General features: G+C 36.7%; 2 protein-coding genes across 12 annotated transcripts in view; one reads left to right on the top strand and one right to left on the bottom strand.

Moving 5' to 3' along the window:
- The window catches only part of VEZT (vezatin, adherens junctions transmembrane protein), a 78,774-nt gene that overhangs the window by 14,045 nt on the left and 45,278 nt on the right, over positions 1-19,451 (top strand). For 6 of the 9 annotated variants that reach the window (XM_042992922.1, XM_042992918.1, XM_007085632.3 and 3 more), the window contains exons 2-3: positions 10,274-10,408; positions 15,712-15,798. In XM_042992922.1, coding sequence (XP_042848856.1) covers positions 10,274-10,408; positions 15,712-15,798 — 222 coding nt within the window. Of the gene's footprint in view, positions 1-10,273; positions 10,409-15,711; positions 15,799-17,130; positions 17,170-19,451 lie in introns of all 9 variants that reach the window. The other 3 variants (XM_042992920.1, XM_042992921.1, XM_042992926.1) reach the window with 2 other exon arrangements.
- Positions 1-19,451, bottom strand: part of LOC102955427 (uncharacterized protein C3orf20 homolog) — a 192,238-nt gene that overhangs the window by 4,363 nt on the left and 168,424 nt on the right. The gene's annotated exons all lie outside the window — the stretch shown is intronic.

Genomic DNA, 19,451 nt, shown 5'->3' on the forward strand with positions numbered 1-19,451 from the left:
GGGTGAAGGGTAAGATAAAGGTATTTCTCAGTTTATATCTTTTTGTGTTGTTTGAAATTTTTATTTAAAAATAGCAATATGGTCAAAAAAATTTTTTTGTGAAATTGAACAATTGAATTTCCTTTTATAGCATAAAAACAGTTAACTTTTTCTTAAATATTCCCAGAGAGAAGTTAATGGCAGAAAAGTCCTATAATTCTAGTGCCAGACATATAGAAGGTGCTCAATAAATATTTGATTAGTGATAAATGAACAAATTGATGGTTGGATTGCCATTTGTTTTCCCTTTCTAGCTAAGTGATTTTTCTAGTGGAATGCCGCCAGCACTCAGTCAGTGGCATCTAGAAAACAGCAGATAGTTGGTGAGAAACCAGAATCAGAATTTGACCAGTAGTTGTTGTAGACTACAAAGGGCTTTCTAAAAGTGTGTCTGCGAACAGCTCCTTCTGGGAAAGAGAAGGAGAGAGTCCATAGGGTACATAAGAGCATAAGAGTTAGTGTGAAAGAGCATCTGAGGTTCTTAGCCTGACACATGTGCTTGGTTGTAAGCCTATAGCATTAAGATGTGCCCATAACCGAATGCAAATTGGTGCAGCCGCTCTGGAAAGCAGTGTGGAGGTTCCTCAGAAAATTAAAAATAGACCTACCCTATGACCCAGCAATAGCACTGCTAGGAATTTATCCAAGGGATACAGGAGTACTGATGCATAGGGGCACCTGTACCCCAATGTTTATAGCGGCACTCTCAACAATAGCCAAATTATGGAAAGAGCCTAAATGTCCATCAACTGATGAATGGATAAAGAAATTGTGGTTTATATACACAATGGAATACTACGTGGCAATGAGAAAGAATGAAATATGGCCTTTTGTAGCAACGTGGATGGAACTGGAGAGTGTGATGCTAAGTGAAATAAGCCATACAGAGAAAGGCAGATGCCATATGGTTTCACTCTTATGTGGATCCTGAGAAACTTAACAGAAACCCATGGGGGAGGGGAAGGAAAAAAAAAAAAAAAGAGGTTAGAGTGGGAGAGAGCCAAAGCATAGGAGACTGTTAAAAACTGAGAACAAACTAAGGGCTGATGGGGGGTGGGAGGGACGGGAGGGTGGGTGATGGGTATTGAGGAGGGCACCTTTTGGGATGAGCACTGGGTGTTGTATGGAAACCAATTTGACACTAAATTTCATATATTAAAAAAAAAATAAAATAAAAAAAAAATAAACACTGAAATCATTGAAATAGTGAGAAAAAAAAAAAAAAAGATGTGCCCGTAACCAAACTTTGCTCTTGATGGCTGGTTAAAATTTCAATGCATAAATTCAGATGTAGTTATTTTGAACATAACTCATTTCACTCTTAGAATGCCTATTGAGTTTTAGATTACAAGTCATGGAAAAATAAGTAATTTTCCATTTAGGTGTTTGCTTTTTAAATCTATCATTCTCCCAAAATAAGAAGTGAGGAAAACAGCTGTTGGGCTACTTAAGTTTTGTCAATTTTTCAATGTATGATTGCTCATATTCTAAAACAACATTTCTCAACCTTAGCACTATTGACAGTTTGAGCTGGATACCTCTTTGTGGGGTTCTCCTATGCATTGTAGGATGTTACATAGCATTCCTGATCTCTGCCTACTAGATGCCAGTAACATTCCTCCCCTCCTCAGTTATAACAGCCAAAATATCTTCAGAAATTGGAGTTGGGGGATGGGTGCAAAATCTAGTTTGAGGACTACTGCTCTATAGGAACGTACTGTTTGGTTTTTGTTTGTTTTTTAACTGTCTTAATGGTATTTTTAAAACATGGCTCCAAAAATCACAAAATTGAGACTTTTTATTCCACAAACTTTTAATTAGTTTGTGGAAGGTAAATATGAATAATTGACTTTGACAGGTAATTAGTCATTTATTTGTGACTAATAAGTCACAAGACTGTTAAGTATCCACTAAGACTGGTTACTTAAAATCTTATTGCTAGAGGATACCTTTGACATTTGTTATCCTTGGTGGGAGTATTGAGTGACCTGGGCATTGTTGTAGAAAGTTTGCAAATCCAAATATTTGCCCAATGTTATATGAATACTTTTTATGAATACGTAAAATATCACATACATATGTTGCAGTGGGTTAATTGGTGCTAGTATAATTAACTCAGAAATTCATTTAAAGATGAAGCTAAATTAACATTTGCTTTTTGTCATATTCTCTTTCAGCAGATATTAGAAGGACCACTACCATTATATGGAAATTTGTAAAGACTTGAGTGTTCTAGTCTAAAATTTAATAAGCTTATCTTTTTCCCAGAGTAAAATAATAAATGGAATTTTCTCAATTTTACATTTTTCTGCCATATTATTTTCTTAAATCTTTTATACCAGACTCTAGGAAAGCCTGGCATCTGATTTTTTTTAAACTTATAATGGACTTTTAAAATTATACATAAAAGGAGAGAATAATACAGTGAAAGGTCTCTATACCCACGACCCAGCTTCGGCTTGAACAGCTGTTAATATTTTGCTAAACTGTCTGATATGTTTCTCTCCCACCCCCACCTTTTTTTTTTTTTTTGGAGTATTTTATGAGACTGATGCGCTGCCCACTGTGCCGAGAGCCACTTTCTTGGAGTATTTCAAAGCCGATCCCAAACATTACCTGATTTTACCTGTAAATTCTTTAGTATGCATCTCTAACAGACAAGTGTGCTGTCTTCTTTTTTTAAATGCTAACTCCAATATAATTATTTAATAAAATTAGTAATTCCCTAATAATTGTCACCAGCCAGACCTAACGACCAGACCTTTACTATTCACCTGCTTGTACTCACTGACCTTTGTCCCACAGTTTTCCTTAGGCTCTTCTTTCCAGCTTATATCTCTGAAGTCAGGCAAAAGACCAAGGGGCATAGCATCCTGTGATAGAAACTGGAACTACTCCTTAAGCAATAAGGACTGCCTGGACAAACAACTCTAGCCAGCCCAGACCACCTAGACCAGTTTGAATTGAACCCCCAACTCATGCCTATGCAGGTGGACCATGGATGGAGTGACCCATAGAGTGACTGTCAGTTACCTTTACCTCATTGTAATGACAAAATCTCTGCCCAAGGAGAAGCACAAGCCTCATTTACATAACCTAGGGTACATGTAAAGGCATGTTTCCTTAGGATGCATGTGCCACTTGATGCTTGCCTCTAAGTGATGACAAGGCTCCCCTATCTAAATATTCATTGTAATCCTTAATAAAAGAAACCCATTCACCCTTGCTCAGGGAGTCAGGCTTTGGAAGTTATTTATTCCCCATGCTGTCCTTATTTGCTGCAAATAAAGTCTCCTTTGTGTGACAACTTACCTGTTGTAGTTCTATTTTTGACTCATTGAGGAGCAAACTCACGTTTAGTTAGATTACAGTATCACCTAATATCTAGCCTGCATTTGGATTTCCTCGAGTATCTAAAAAATGTCTTTGTATAGTTGTTCAAACCAGGATGTAGGCAAAACTCATATATGACATTTGGGTGATATTTGGATGTCCCTTTAGTCTTGAGCAGTTTCCTCCACTTCCTTTATTATATGGTTCATTTGTTGAAGAAACTGAGTAATTTGATATGTAGAATTTCTGTATTCTGGCATTGGCTGATTGCATAGGATAAGATGGCATTTGATTTAGCATAAAATTATAATTTTTTAGCATACCACTTTTTTATCTTGTTTCTCACAGAACATCATGGGGGTTTTTTTTTTGGTGTTTTTTTTTTTAATAATGTTTATTTCTTTTTAAGAGAGACAGAGTGTGAGCAGGAGAGGGGCAGAGAGAGAGGGAGGCACAGAATCCGAAGTAGGCTTCAGGCTCTGAGCTGTCAGCACAGAGCCCAACGCGGGGCTTCAAACCCAAGAACTTCGAGATCATGACCTGAGCTTAACGCTTCACCGACTGGGCCTGAGCCACCCAAGCGCCCTGATGAGTTTTGTTTCACCACTTGAACAAGTTTAAGAAAATAGCATTCTTATTTTGTACTTAAGGAAGCTGGGACCAAGAGAGGATTTTCCTGAAACATGGCAGCCTATCTGGAAAGTATCAAAACACTCAGTATTTTCTTTGGTAGTTGAAAGCAGTGGTCTTATCAGAAATAGCATAGAAGGAAGCTTTTTAGCAAGGACCTCACCTGTTTTGTTTTGTTTTCTTCCCTATGCCTAGATATTGCTTGGCACATAGAAAATGTTCCATTAGTATTTATTAATGAATGAGTTGCCTAATTTTGCCATTGTTGCCAGGTTGCCTATTCCATCTCTGGCCTAGAACCTGGAAGGTTACAACGTATTCTCTCTGTAAGTGTTTAAAGCAGTTCAGAAGAGAGAACCTAATAATAAAAGTATTTTACCCATCACCTCAATTTCTGCACTAGTTTATCTTCCTTTTTAAATGCAAACCAGCAATAATGGTACTGGCACTTATGCAGAATGCACCACAAATCATGCAGAAAGCAAACAATGCATTAAATGGGTGGTTCAAGCTTTATATATCCATCAGTGTGGGATCTGATATCTTTAATGTGTGGGTAGGCATGAAGTGCAGGTAGTCATGGACTTAAATGAGTCATTTTCTTGAAGTGCTTGTTCAGCAAAAATGTTGGGGTTTCCTGTCTATTTTTGTTTATTTTTCTTACAAAAATAGGTTTCAGCCATCACAACAATCTTAGCACAACCAGAGACTCTTGGCTGTCTTTCATTTAGCAAAATTCTTTCTGGTGCTATGATGTGTGTTTTCTGTCAGGCTAAAATTTACAGGAATAGTGAACCACAAGGATTTCCTGAGGAGAAGCTCCCACATGCTGTGTCTGAGGTTTCTCGTATTTCTTTTGGCAACACTATCATTCTACAATACTACAGAATTATAGTTTGAGTCCAGTACTAATAATTTTTTACAAGAAAACAACTTAACTGAAATATTTATGCTTCTATTTTGCTTGAACCAAGGAAAAAAGTTATAACCAAAAATTACCTATCATCACCTACTCTACCTTGCCCTCTACAAAAAAAAAGTCCCTTTCTGAGGCTGCCATCAACCAATAATAATATTTACCATATGAAGCATAGAAATTTCTATGTATTCGTTTATAAATTTAATACCCCAACCTACAAATACAGTGATTAGGGCTGTTGCAACATGGAGCCTGATCTTGTCGTAAAAGAAGAAATACATTATTTTATATATTAGGCCATCACATTTTAATAACTAACAAATTTGCCTTTTTCTTTCTTTTTTTTCAAGTTTTTTTAAAATGTATTTTGAGAGAGAGAGAGAGACCAAGAGCAAGCAGAGGAGGGGCAGAGAAGGAGAGAATCCCAAGCAGGCTCTGCACCAGCTGCATGGACCATGATGTAGGGCTTGATCTCCAAACCACGAAATCATGACCTGAGCCAAAACCAAGAGTTGATAGCTTAACCAACTGAGCTACGCAGGCAACCCCATTTGCCTTTTTCACTTCTCACTCGTGCATAGGGTAGAAAAAGCTTGTCTATATGGTTTCATAGTCCACATTAAAATCAACCTTTTCTAAACTATCACTTGTGGAGTTTTGTTATGGGTATTCTTTGGTAATACAATTGTCAGAAAAGACTTAAAAAATATTCCCTTTCTAGGGGTGCTTGGGTGGCTCAGTCAGTTAAACGTTTAACTCTTGTTTTTGGCTCAGGTCATTATCTCATGGTACAAGTGATTGAGCCCTGTGTAGCTATTAGCCCTGCGTAGCTATTAGCGCAGAGCCTACTGGAATTCTCTGTCTCCCTCTCTGTCTCTGCCCCTCCCCAGCTTGTGCTCACGTGCTCTCTCTCAAAATAAATAAATACACATTTCAAAGAAAAAAAAGAATCCAGCTCTCTCCTGTTAAGCCAGGTAGTAAGGAGGTTTGCAAAAATGTAAAACAATCCATCTTGTTCAATACCTTTCTTTTTCATTTTGGAGAAATAGTGTTCTCATTAAAAATTACATTATTTACATTAATATTGTAATGGGTTTACTGTTATCTTAAGTAAATTAATAAATATTTTAATTTTTTTGGTTTTAATTTCTAATATGATAAATGTTGTTGGACATCCACAAAAACTCTTTGGGGCTCTCAATAATTTTTAAGATCCTAAAGAGGTTTTGAGACCCAAAAAAATCTGTGAACTGCTAGTCATGATCTGGTTTTCTGAGATCTGTCAAATAGTACACAGGTTACTTGGCAGTTTCAGAGAAAACGTGATGGTAATTTTAGCCCCCAAACACTTTTTTTAAATTAATAAAATAATAATTTTACCAACAATCACTTTGCACTCTTAAAATTTGCTCAGTTGTGCTATGAGGTCTAATTTGGTCGGTTCATCTTAGTTAATGTTCAGTTTGTTAACCAGGGGATCTTTGTTTTTCATTTGTGTGTTATCATTGGTTAAATACTAAATTTTATTTTGGCTCTAAAGCGATGGAAGCATAAAAATAGAAATAAAACAACAAAATTAAGGATGCAACTCAGAATACTAAAATAAACATTATGAATAAGAGCTTTAGAGTACATACAGTCTGAGTTTATATGTTTAGAAATGGTCTGATTTGTAATAGCAGTCTAAAAAAGTAAAGTGTAAATAAGAAATACAATGGTGCCTGGAATTATATTCTATCAGACCTGCAGTACCTTCATCCGTAGTCTCCAAAGATTGTCTACTCTGAAATTTTGTCTAACTAGTTACACAAAGCCATGAAACAAGGCACAGTGATAGTCTTGGCAGGCCAAAAATTTCCAGAACTGTAAAACAGTGCTTTCTAGGGTGAAAGTGATGAATTCTGTCACTAGAGATGGGGAAGAAACCAGAATTACTAAAGCATCATTCATAGTTGCATAGCTCATATGAATGGATGTCACACCTTTGATAAGAACGTTGTGAAACCAACCAAAAAGTTAATGAAAAGTTTTACATTGCTAGAAAAGGCAGAATAAGGTACTGACAGAATTACTGTATCAAATGACACCTCTGGACGTTATTGGTATTATTCAAGGTACATGATTAATGCTGCTATTTTGCAAAAAGTGAAATAGCAAGTGTTCCAGATTATGGTGTTTCCAACTGAGTACATATGCTTTAAGTTGATGTGCAGAACACATATGGAGAACAAAGTATTCATTGTTTCTCTTCTATTTAATTACTTTTAAAATTTTCCATTTTGTTATTTTGTGAGCTGTGATATGAACTGGAAAAGGAAGGGACTTTGGGGGTCAGTGCTGACACTCACAGCTAAGTGTGGAGTAAGAAAGGTATTAGAATTTGAATGAAAAGAAATTTAGCCCCCATCCCCACCCTGAAGCCTGTTGCCAGAGAACATTTAGCAATCAGAGTGTGCCTCAAGGTCTTGACTGAGCCTTTAATTAAAACTGGGGTCAGCAAACTAATGCTTTTGGGGCAGATTTGTCCTCTGCTCCTGCCTGATTTTCTGTGGCTGGTGAACTCAGAGTGGACTTCACGTTTTTAAATGGTCAGGGGAAGTATCAAAAGAATGATATTTTGTGACATATGAAAATTATAAGAAGGTCAGTATTTCCATAAATAAAGTTTTATTGGAGCATAACCACACTCATTGTTTTATGTAGTGCTGTGGCTGCTTTTGCACCACAGCAGCAGAACTGATTAGTTACGATAGAGACCATATGGTCTGCAAAGTGTGAAATATTTACTGTCTGGCCTTTTACAGGAAAACTTTGATGACCCTGGAATTAGAGTAACTCTGCTTTGATCCATCTTATTTATTGTTCTTCCCCCATGGGAGTTCACTTGAAGAAAGAGTTCTGCCTTAAAAACAAGTTGTGTTGTGTGTTTTTTTTTTTTTAAGTATGTAAACTTTTCGAAAGGTCAGCCCAACCGAACAAGCATTCTTGTTCTTTTGCCACTATGGGGACAGAGCAGGGTGGGGTTCACAACTCATTTTGAAAATATTTGAGTAATTCAAGGCAATATTTGAAGATCAAGGCAATATTTGAAGATACATTACGGGTGATGTTAAGATTAACCGTTTGTGCCACCAAAGGTTTTAAGTCTGGTAGAGACATAAGAACATATCCCTTCTTTTATTATAATTTTTTGTGTATTTTTTTCAAGAGTATTAAATGTAGCTTTAAAAGGAGGCATTTTACTTATCTTCTATTCTGTCAAATTGATACCCAGCAAATTGCTACCAGTACAAGCAAATTCCCACTCTGCCTCATTTTCCCAAACTCAAGGATATATTCCCTAGAAATATTGGTCTCGCTTAACTGCCTCTTCTGTTTCCGTAGTATCCAATACAATTCTGCAATTATTAATTTGCTTGATATTTCTATACTAAGTTATAAGGAAGTTTCCCTGGTGTCTTTCTCTCTAAACATAGGAGGGACTGTTTGTTATTTTAGATAGTATAGTATAATATTTCAGAGTGTTGGCTTTGGAATCAGACCTATCCTGCTTTCTGTATCTAACAGAGTGAGTCTGTTTCCTCATTTATGAAATGGGTATTAACAATAACAATGATCATAATACTTTTTAAAGTTTGTTGTGAACCTTAAGTGAAATGATGCAAGTAGAATGTTTAGTTAAGCTTTTGCCACATGATACTACATTAGCTGTGTTGCTGTTTACTATTGTTTTCATGGTGGTTGTTATTTTATCTCTACTACCTAACGTAAGGTCTTTTTTAAAGTATTAAATATTTTTTTTTTTAATTTTTTTTTTCAACGTTTTTTATTTATTTTTGGGACAGAGAGAGACAGAGCATGAACGGGGGAGGGGCAGAGAGAGAGGGAGACACAGAATCGGAAACAGGCTCCAGGCTCCGAGCCATCGGCCCAGAGCCCGACGTGGGGCTCGAACTCATGGACCGCGAGATCGTGACCTGGCTGAAGTCGGACGCTTAACCGACTGCGCCACCCAGGCGCCCCATTAAAGTATTAAATATTTTTGTTGAATGGAATCAGGGTTTATTTTTAAACATGTCACCAACTTTGTGCTTTAGAGAAGACAAAGTTAAAATTAAAGCTTGCTATTTATCCAGAAAGAATTGTGCCATGTATTTTCATCCAACAGTGATGCTGATGCATCTGATGATTGGAGTAATTTTGTTTGTTTGTTTTTTTGTTTTGTCTGTTCCAAAACCTGTGCTTTTTCCACCTGGCTTATATATAGTTGAAGTGTAATTTGAGTGATTACTATGGACCAAGTACTGTTTTAAGTGCCTTGTATGTATTTAGTCCTTGAAAGGACCCTATGAACAAGGTGTAATTATTATTCCTATTTTAAGATGAGACAGCTGAAGCAAAGAATTTAAACTGTCATAGGATATTCAACCAATAAGAGGCACAGTTGGGATTTAAACCTGTAGTCTGGCTCCAGAGTTTGTGTTCTTAACCACCATGTTCTAATGCTTTTATTAGCCACAGAATCTCTTGTTTGCCTTATGGTTGTATGTGAGATACAGCTTATTTTAGGTAATTTTCTTGGAGTTTTAAGATTGTTTACAGTGGCAGGGGCGCCTGGGTGGCACAGTCGGTTAAGCGTCCGACTTCAGCCAGGTCACGATCTCGCAGTCTGTGAGTTCGAGCCCCGCGTCAGGCTCTGGGCTGATGGCTCGGAGCCTGGAGCCTGCTTCCGATTCTGTGTCTCCCTCTCTCTCTGCCCCTCCCCCGTTCATGCTCTGTCTCTCTCTCTGTCCCAAAAATAAATAAAAAATGTTGAAAAAAAAAATTAAAAAAAAAAAAAAGATTGTTTACAGTGGCAGACATATGGTAGGTCATACATACTTTTGCTTGAATGAATTAGTAAATATGATAGTATAAAATTATAATTAATGTAGTATAATCATTGCTTAATTCTTAGCTTCAAGTAATAACTACTTTTCATTGTAGGCCCTCTTAGGAGCTATCTATAGTCAGGCTTGGCTATTTTGAAGTAATCTACTCTAATACTACAAATATTTGGGCAAAGAAATTGCTTTACAAATCTATTTATATTCCTAAATCCATTTTTTCTTGCTGGTACCCACTCAGAAAAATCTGTGTTTAGAGTTTTTCCTTTTTTGGGTCCCTCTGTTGAATTGTTGATTTTTTTTTTTTTAATGTTAAATGGCATTGTGACAGATAATTCACTTTTTAATAGATGAAGCCTTAAAGAATTGGGGCATACTGGTCATGATAGTTTCCTATTGAATTTGACCTCTAAGCTTTTTAAATAGCAGTGATCTTGAAATTTGCTTTATTTCATGTCTTTTTCAGAATTCTCCACTTTACCAGTACTTACAGGATCTGGGACATACAGACTTTGAAATATGCTCTTCTCTGTCACCAAAACCAGAAAAAAGCACAGTGACAGAGGGACAACAAAAGCCTCCTGCAAGAGCCCTGCCAAAAGTAAGAAATCACGCTCATTCTCTCTGATTAATCTCTTGTTCTTCACCTCACTAATTATTCAAAGTGCCTTTACCTTTACCCTTGCAAAAACAAAACAAAAAAAAAAAAACACATAGGTACCTCCATGTCTTCCTCAACACTGGTTTAAGATATTATGTTTTATTTCATCAGTAGTACAAAACTGTTTAGATAAACATAAATCTTTGCTGTTTTGGACTATCTCAGTAACTTCTATAATAAATGGAAATTAATATGGTTGAAGATTAAAATATATTGTTTATTCAAATATTGAAGTTGTTTAGAGGGAACCAGAAAAATATACTAAAGCCTTAATAAGAATTCAACCAGTAGGACTCATATTAATTGAAATTTTTTTCTTTTCATATTTTTTAAAAGAGAGCACAATTAACATCACTCCTAATCAGGGAAATACAAATCAAAACCACACTGAGATACCACCTCACGCCAGTCAGAGTGGCTAAAATGAACAAATCAGGAGACTAGATGCTGGCGAGGATGTGGAGCAACGGGAACCCTCTTGCACTGTTGGTGGGAATGCAAATTGGTGCAGCCACTCTGGAAAGCAGTGTGGAGGTTCCTCAGAAAATTAAAAATAGACCTACCCTATGACCCAGCAATAGCACTGCTAGGAATTTACCCAAGGGATACACGAGTGCTTGATGCATAGGGGCACTTGTACCCCAATGTTTACAGCAGCACTTTCAACAATAGCCAAATTATGGGAAGAGCCTAAATGACCATCAACTGACAAATGGATTAAGAAGATGTGGTTTATATATACAATGGAATACTAGTTGGCAATGAGAAAGAATGAAATCTGGCCATTTGTAGCAACATGGATGGAACTGGAAAGTGTTATGTTAAGTGAAATAAGTCAGGCAGAGAAAGACAGATACCATATGTTTTCACTCATTTGTGGATCCTGAGAAACTCAACAGAAGACCAGGGGAAGGGGTAGGGGGAAAAAAAAGCTACAGAGAGGGAGGCAAACCATAAGAGACTCTTAAATACTGAGAACAAACTGAGGGTTGATGGGGGGTGGGAGGGAGGGGAGGGTAGGTGATGGCTATTGAGGAGGGCACCTGTTGGGATGAGCACTGGGTGGGTGTTGTATGGAGACCAATTTGACAATAAATTACATATAAAAAAAAAGGAAGAAAAATTAAAATAAAAGAGAGCACAAGTTATAAGAAAGCAAATTGATAACATTTCACAAACAGTTTCAAGGGTATATGATGGAGTGGGTATATTTACCTCAATTTCTGATGCCCTTTATATCTGTGCAGTATCTTTTTTTTTAATGTTTATTTATTAATTTATTTTGCGAAAGAGAGTGTGGGCGGGGAAGGGGCAGAAAAAGAAGGAGGAGAGAATCCCAAGCAGGCTCTGCATTGTATGCACAGAGCACTACATGGGGCTCGATCTCATGAACCATGAGATCATGACCTGAGCCAAAATCAAGAGTCAGATGCTTAACCAACTGAGCCACCCAGGTGCCCCTGCACAGTATCTTTTTATACAATAAATATCTCAGTTGACTACAACATTGCGAGGCTAAGATACTAAAAAGAATCTCCATTACCATCAATTATGTTCTGTAAAATGCATTTAATAGATTCATTTATGTTCTATTAGCCATACTTATTAAAATAAGAAGATATTCCAGTACATTTCAGTTTTAACAAAAGGAATTCTAATTTAATAGAAAAAAAACCCAGATTACCTCATTTCCTAAACATTCTAGTTTAATCATTGTTTTATTACAAGACATCATTATTTTGGGGAGGAGGCTTTTAAAGTTTTCAATTAGTTACTTACTCTGTGGTGATAGAGAGAGAAGTATCTTTTCTCCTGTTCTTAGAAAAATCCCTACAATGTGAGATAACCAAGCTGGTCCCATTTGCCAGAGCAGAATAAATACTGGAGAAATGTTTTTTGACTGACACTTACAGGGTGGGAGTTAGGGAGTTAGAACTCACACAGATCAGAACCAGTTTGCTATTCCTCTGCACTTAAACCCTTTCTTCTCCCTGACCCTTTCAAATGTGGATGTTCCTGGGAAGAATTTTGAAAGCAAAACCTAAGGATACAGCTAACAGGTTATTTATAGATTAAGACTTGGATTTGAGATTACTTGGCCACAAAAGACAAAAAATGGGCCAAGGGATAGTCTTAGCCAGGATATGGGCATTGGCGTTTTTTTGTTGTTAGGCAAAAACTTGGGTTTTATAGGTTTTAATCCTTTTCATTTATGATAGGTATTTTTACATATAGAAATGTTATTATTAACTTATAAATAAATAAAATGAGAGTTGAAAATTTCATCCCTCAGAAATTAAGGACCAGTAAAAAGCATAGCCAGAGAATGCGTTTCAAAATTACCACATGGTGGCTCAGTCGGTTAAGTGTCCGACTTTGGCTCAGGTCACAGCTTGTGGGTTCGAGCGCCTCATCGGGCTCTGTGCTGACAGCTCAGAGCCTGGAGCTGGCTTTGGATACTGGAGCCTGTTTTGGATTCTTTGTCTTCCTCTCTCTCTCTGTCCCTCCCCTGCTTGTGCTCTGTCTCTCTCCCTTTCTCTCTCTCAAAAATAAACATTTTAAAAAAATCACCACATGTCCAGAAAGTTCCTTTAGCCTTCATATTACACATTTCAATTGTATGAGCTAAATTTTTCTAAAATGGAGTTTTTCTAAATCTGGGGCAGCTGAATTTTAGAAAGATTTGTTGTATTACTTAGTTCCTTCTCAGGGGATATATTTTTAGAATTGCCCCCAAAGTTCTGTTCAAGCAGTGAAGTACCGATTATTTTCTTTTGAAAGCAGATTTTTTATTATTATATGAGATGGTGATGAAGCTATATTTAGGATTAATCACCCTTTTTTCACTTTTATTTTTTAATGTTATTGTTAAGTACTTACTGAGTAGCTATATTGGGATTCTCACTGTGAATATTTATTCTCTGTATATTTTTCTAGTTTCTTTTCCTGTGATTATTCTTAAACGTTCCTCCCATAAACTTTGAGCATCAGGCCTCTTTGCTTGACCTGTTTCTCTGAGTGATCTCATGTACTTTCTTGCCCTCATTGGCCACTTATATGCATTCTGTCTTCTCTCAGTTCTGGATGCTTGTCAAACATTTTCACCTGCCCTATACCCCAGGAAACTCAGATTCAGAATATGTAAAACAGAACTTTTTTCAACTCAGCACTCCCAAAACAAACAATATTCTTTCCATATTCCCAAATTACCACTCTCTGTTATCTTAAGTTTCCTATCACTCCCACATTAATTTGGTCACTAAATGGTAAGTCAACTTCTTATGTCTCTAAAATCCAACTCTTGTTCATTACCATTTTTTGTTACCCTGCTTTAGGCCTTTATCATTGTTTAGCTGGACTATTAAATATCCTTCTAATGATACTTCTTGGCTACAGTTATTTCCTGCTAGTACCATCTCTGTGCTGTAGCCAGTTATTTTTCTAAAATGCTGATATTTATTGTTTCATATCCTTGCATAAAAATCTTATGCAAGGTGCTCCTCATAGCCTACAGTATAAAGTCTAAACTATTATGGCATATAAGACCAAAGTTCTTTAAAAACCCTCTCAGTGTTCGTTACTATTCCCTTCTTCCCTTGGGTCATAGCCCAGACTATGCCACCATGACCATGGCAGGTGGTTACATGGCTGTCCCCTTTACTCATTCTGTTCCCTTGCCCAGAATGTTCTCCCTCCTTTGTTAAAATTTCTGCTCATCTGTTAGGGTATAGCGTCAGTGTTAACACCTATTGACATCTTTTCCCACACTTTCCGAGACTTTACATTGATTTGTAATTATTTACTTTCTCTTCTAAGTTTTTGAAAATAGCAGTTATATGTATTTATCTTTGTTCCTATGACCCTTTTTTAGTACTCAGGATATAGTAATCACTCAATGAATGTAAACTGCATTTACTCAGATAATAGGCTATTAACATTAAGGTAAATTGAATTTTTGATTGGTTCAATAATAAAAATTATTTCAGTATGAGACACTTTTTCTAAAGTTGATTAAAATATCTTTATGCCTTAGCATTGTGGCATGAAAATGTTCTTAGTATTTGAGAACTTGGAACACCCTGTGGTTTTCATTAAAATATATACTGTCATCTTGACATAGATAGTATATAGGGTACCGAAGACAAATGAGCTGCATCAGGATAACTTCTGAGTGCTCTTTTAAAAATCTGCTGTTCACACTCTCAACAATAGCCAAATTATGGAAAGAGCCTAAATGTCCATCAACTGATGAATGGATAAAGAAATTGTGGTTTATATACACAATGGAATACTACGTGGCAATGAGAAAAAATGAAATATGGCCTTTTGTAGCAACGTGGATGGAACTGGAGAGTGTGATGCTAAGTGAAATAAGCCATACAGAGAAAGACAGATACCATATGGTTTCACTCTTATGTGGCTCCTGAGAAACGTAACAGAAACCCATGGGGGAGGGGAAGGAAAAAAAAAAAAAGAGGTTAGAGTGGGAGAGAGCCAAAGCATAAGAGACTGTTAAAAACTGAGAACAAACTGAGGGTTGATGGGGGGTGGGAGGGAGGGGAGGGTGGGTGATGGGGATTGAGGAGGGCACCTTTTGGGATGAGCACTGGGTGTTGTATGGAAACCAATTTGACAGTAAATTTCATATATTAAAAAAATTAAATAAATAAATAAATAATAAAAATAAAAATAAAAATCTGCTGTTCAGGGCACCTAGATGGCCCAGTTGGTTAAGCATCTGACTTTGGCTCAGGTCACGATCTTGCAGTTTGTGGGTTCAAGCCCCATGTCTGGCTCTGTGCTGACAGCTCAGAGCCTGGAGCCTGCTTCAGATTCCGTGTCTCCCTTGTTGTCTGCCTTCCCTCTCCCCCTTTGCTCACACTCTGTCTGTCTCTCAAAATTAAATAAACATTAAAATTTTTCAAATAAATGAAGAAATAAGAATTTTTTTTTTTTTAAATCTGCTTTTCAGGTCTCATCCAAACCTAATGAATCTGAACCTTTGGTTTTGGGGACCCAAGAATATGTTTCTAACTAAAATATCTAGGTGATTCTGATACGCAAGTAAATCTGGGAACTATTAAGGAGCCTGAGACATACTGACAAAGGATATAACCAAGATGATTTTTTTCCTTCCTTTTTCTAATAAAAATTTTGGTTAGTTAGAAGTAAGTTATTTGCAGTTTTTCCGCTGTGTGGGTGTGGTTTAATGTATCCTGTACAATCTCATTAATCTCCTTCAGCGAAGCATCCTGTTAAAAGTGGCTGAAACCATCAAAAGTTGGATTTTTTCTCAGTACAATAAGAAAGATGACTTACTTCACAAGTTGGTAAGTGTTTGCTCTATTTCTTTTAGTCAGTTTTCAGGACTCCAGTTTATTAATGACAATACAATGAATCAGAATTTGTTTTGCTACTGATTTGGGCAGTGATTGATTCTAAATTCTGAAAAGTTCTCTGAAAGGAGACTGCCTGCTTCATAAAGTGTTTAAATAAAGTTTGTTTGTGTCACCTAAAAAAAAAAGAAATTCTTCAATAACTGTGGATCTTGAATTTGGACTTAATTTAGTATTATTTCATAGCTCTTCTAAGAGGTTATTAGCCATTTAGAATAGAATATTCTAGTTGTTATTGAAACCTTATTTGTTAGATTACTAATTTCCTGCTGCCATCTTCCTCCATTGACAAATACTCCTCTCATTAAGGAAGAGAGTGTATCAATTAGTGGGACCTTCTTTTTTTTCATTAGGAGCTTGACTGTATCCTTTTTTTCTTTTCTTTCTTTTTTTTTCTTATTGACTGTCTGTATCTTTATCCCATAGTCTATGATTAGAGTTTGGGCAAAATCAAAGTGGTTCCCCCCTGACTTATTTATCATTAATCTATCATTCCCTGACAACTTAATATGTAAACTTTAGTCTCCCAAGACCAGTAATCACAGAATTTCCCAGAGACTTGGAATTGTGACCATTGAGAGTCTCTGATTCCTGTGAGGCTTGCTTTTTTTTTTTTTCCTGCTCTCTGCTGTAGTATATCTGGTATTTGACCTGTGACACCCCCCCCCCCTCCTCGCCCAAGAGGGAATGCTTCAACTTTGTACATCTTAAGCAAGGCAAAATCCAGGTAGTATAGCTAAAAAATTGAAGTAACGAAGTTCTCATGGCTCTCCTAAGGAGCGATCAAGTATGGGTAGGCAGATTTCAGGATCTTCTGCTGGCCTGTGACCTTAAGATGATAATTATCATTCTTGTGAATTACCATTTGTAAGGAGATGTTTACAAAGTGCTTTCACATTTTGATTTGCTACTTCAAATACTGTAAAGTTTAGTGCATTTTGCCATTTGGAAGTGGTAAGATTTCCAAATGTCTGAGATTCAGATAGTTCAGTTTGGTTTAAGAATACTTAGTGAGTTGTTCAAGAATGTTCAGCTAGAAATTGATAGAGTTAGAATTTGAATTCAGGTCTCCTGTTTCCAAGCCCAGGTTCTTCATTATAACATAGTACCTCACTGGCTTGAGTGTTATTATGCCTTGACTGACTAAAATTACTTTTTTAGCAATCCAAATGGGCAAGTTCTCTGTTCAGGGTTTCATCTTTGTAGGTATGTTGAGAAGGTCAATGAAGTGTCTTGTCACCTACGTAGAATATCATCTCTATCCAGGTGGAGCCATCCTCATTCTTCAGTGATACTAGGATTGTGGTAAGGTATACGGATCCATATACATTTTTCTGTGGTTTAATCATAGTGTGCATAGTCCTGATCTTTTCATTCTTGGTTCTTTGTCACTGGCCACATGTTTCACTGTAAAGTGCCAACTTCTGTATGCATCCCTTTTGTGCCTACATTATAGAGAACTGTAGGAAGTACTTACCAAAGAAATCATTTAATAGTAATGGAACGAGGAATTACCCCGTTGGCTTCTGGCATGAGATGCTTGACTCTTCCCTTTGTCAGACATACTTAAAATTTTATTAGCTATACAGATATTGAACCAGTCCCTTTTTCCTTTTATTAAAATACTGACAGTTGCTCCATGATATCTGAACCTTTTCCTTTTTATTAAAGTACTTCTTAAAGATTTTTAAAAAGTTCATTTATAACAACTATAACGGTAATGGTATTAGTACTTTTGAAGCACTTTTTAGCCTGTAAAGTGCTTTCACACATGTTACCTCATTTGATCCTCATCAGCTCTATGAAACAGAACAATGTATTAAAAAGTATAGAAGATCGTTGAAATATATTGACACATACATAATTCCCTTCTCCATGCCTAGGGGTAAAAACAGAAATCTGTCTATTCTTTTTTAGCTGTGCTTCTCATACCCTTTCATTCCATACAGGCAGAAATCTTCCTGAGTTACCGTCTCATACATTTTCCCGTTTAGATCCTTAAAATATCACCATTACCCATTGAATCAAGTCCAGTTCATCATGTTAGCATCAAAGAGTCTGCAAAATTTGGCCCCAAACTACCTTTCCAGTCTTACCCACCAATTTGTTCATCACCCAACCCAGTCTTCCTTTTCTTTTATTCCATACGTGTTCTGCATGTCTGTGTTTGTGCTATTATACTATGGTAGAACCCTTTCCGTTTTTCCTCTATTACTGTAGTCTGTTCAGTAAGCAGTCCCAGCTCTTCCTTAAAGCCTTTCCCACAAACTTCAGTCTATTGGATCTCTTATTTTCTTCAACACTATAGTAACAATTATCCACTATGTTTCAAGTTTATGTATTGTATTATGGTGCGTTTCTTTATTATGTTTTAATTATTTCGTGTGTACTAACAACATTAACAGCTAAGACTTACATAGTACTTAATTTGCACCAGTACTTACTATGCATCAGACACTATATATTGTACAAATATTGACTTATTTAATTTTCATAGTAGGTACTATTGAAGTAGGTACTATTCTTAACCTCATTTTGCAGATGAGGAAACTGGAGCAGAGAAGTTAATAACTTAAGATGTGGAACCAGGATATAAACCTAGGTACTAACTAGGTCTCAGCACTCAAACTTGTTAAGGGTGAGCCAAAGTTCACCTAGTGCACTTCCCCACAGCACAGAGCATCCGACCATAAAGATGATAATATAATATCTAGTCAATCAGTATTAGTAGCTTTTAAATTTCTTCGCTTGTTTGACACTTGGACCTCGGTCCAAATAGGGCTGTTGTGAGATGTTTCTTAATATAGCAGGTGTCTATTTTCCCACTAGTTTGATTGGCATATTGCAGCAGTTTCCCTATTTTCTGCAGTTGTCATTTTTTTTTAATGTTTATTTATTTTTGAGAGAGAGACAGAGCACGAGCAGGGGAGGGGCAGAGAGAGAGGGAGACACAGAATCTGAAGAGGCTTCAGGCTCTGAGCTGTCAGCACAGAGCCTGATGTGGGGCTCGAACTCATGAGTCATGAGATCATGGCCTGAGCCAAAGTTGGACACTTAACTGAGCCACCCAGGTGCCCCTGCAGTTCTCATTTCTATAATTAAAGAGTAATATACAATTTTATAATTTATCCTTAAGAAAAAACTTAATTCCTCAGTGTAATCTGATTTAATTTTATAGCTATTGTGATCAGAATATAGTTCAAGTTCTTCCTTTGCAGAGACAGTCTAGTCACTAGATAATACTGCTTTAATTATTTAGAGTGTCTTGGTCCCTTTCAAGTTCATTTGTATTTATAGGTAATTGTAGGTAGTTTGTCACATTCTTGAATCACATATTCCTAAAGCTACTAGTACTGCCTCAAAGCACAATGGTTTTGGGGAAACATTATTCCAGTTTTGCAAACAGTTCTGATGCTAAGGATGGTGTTAAAGAAAGCGTACCTGATTAAGCAGCATATCTGTACAAGGGGCTATGAAGAGGCAAAGCTCCCATTCTGTGTTAATAGCTTTCCCTCTCTTTGTGAGCCTTAGCCTTCCTTAAGTTAGGCTTCTTTAAACTTACCCAAATGTAGGTACATTGAGGTCTC

Source organism: Panthera tigris, chromosome B4 (assembly GCF_018350195.1).
Source record: "Panthera tigris isolate Pti1 chromosome B4, P.tigris_Pti1_mat1.1, whole genome shotgun sequence".
Taxonomy (NCBI): domain Eukaryota; kingdom Metazoa; phylum Chordata; class Mammalia; order Carnivora; family Felidae; genus Panthera; species Panthera tigris.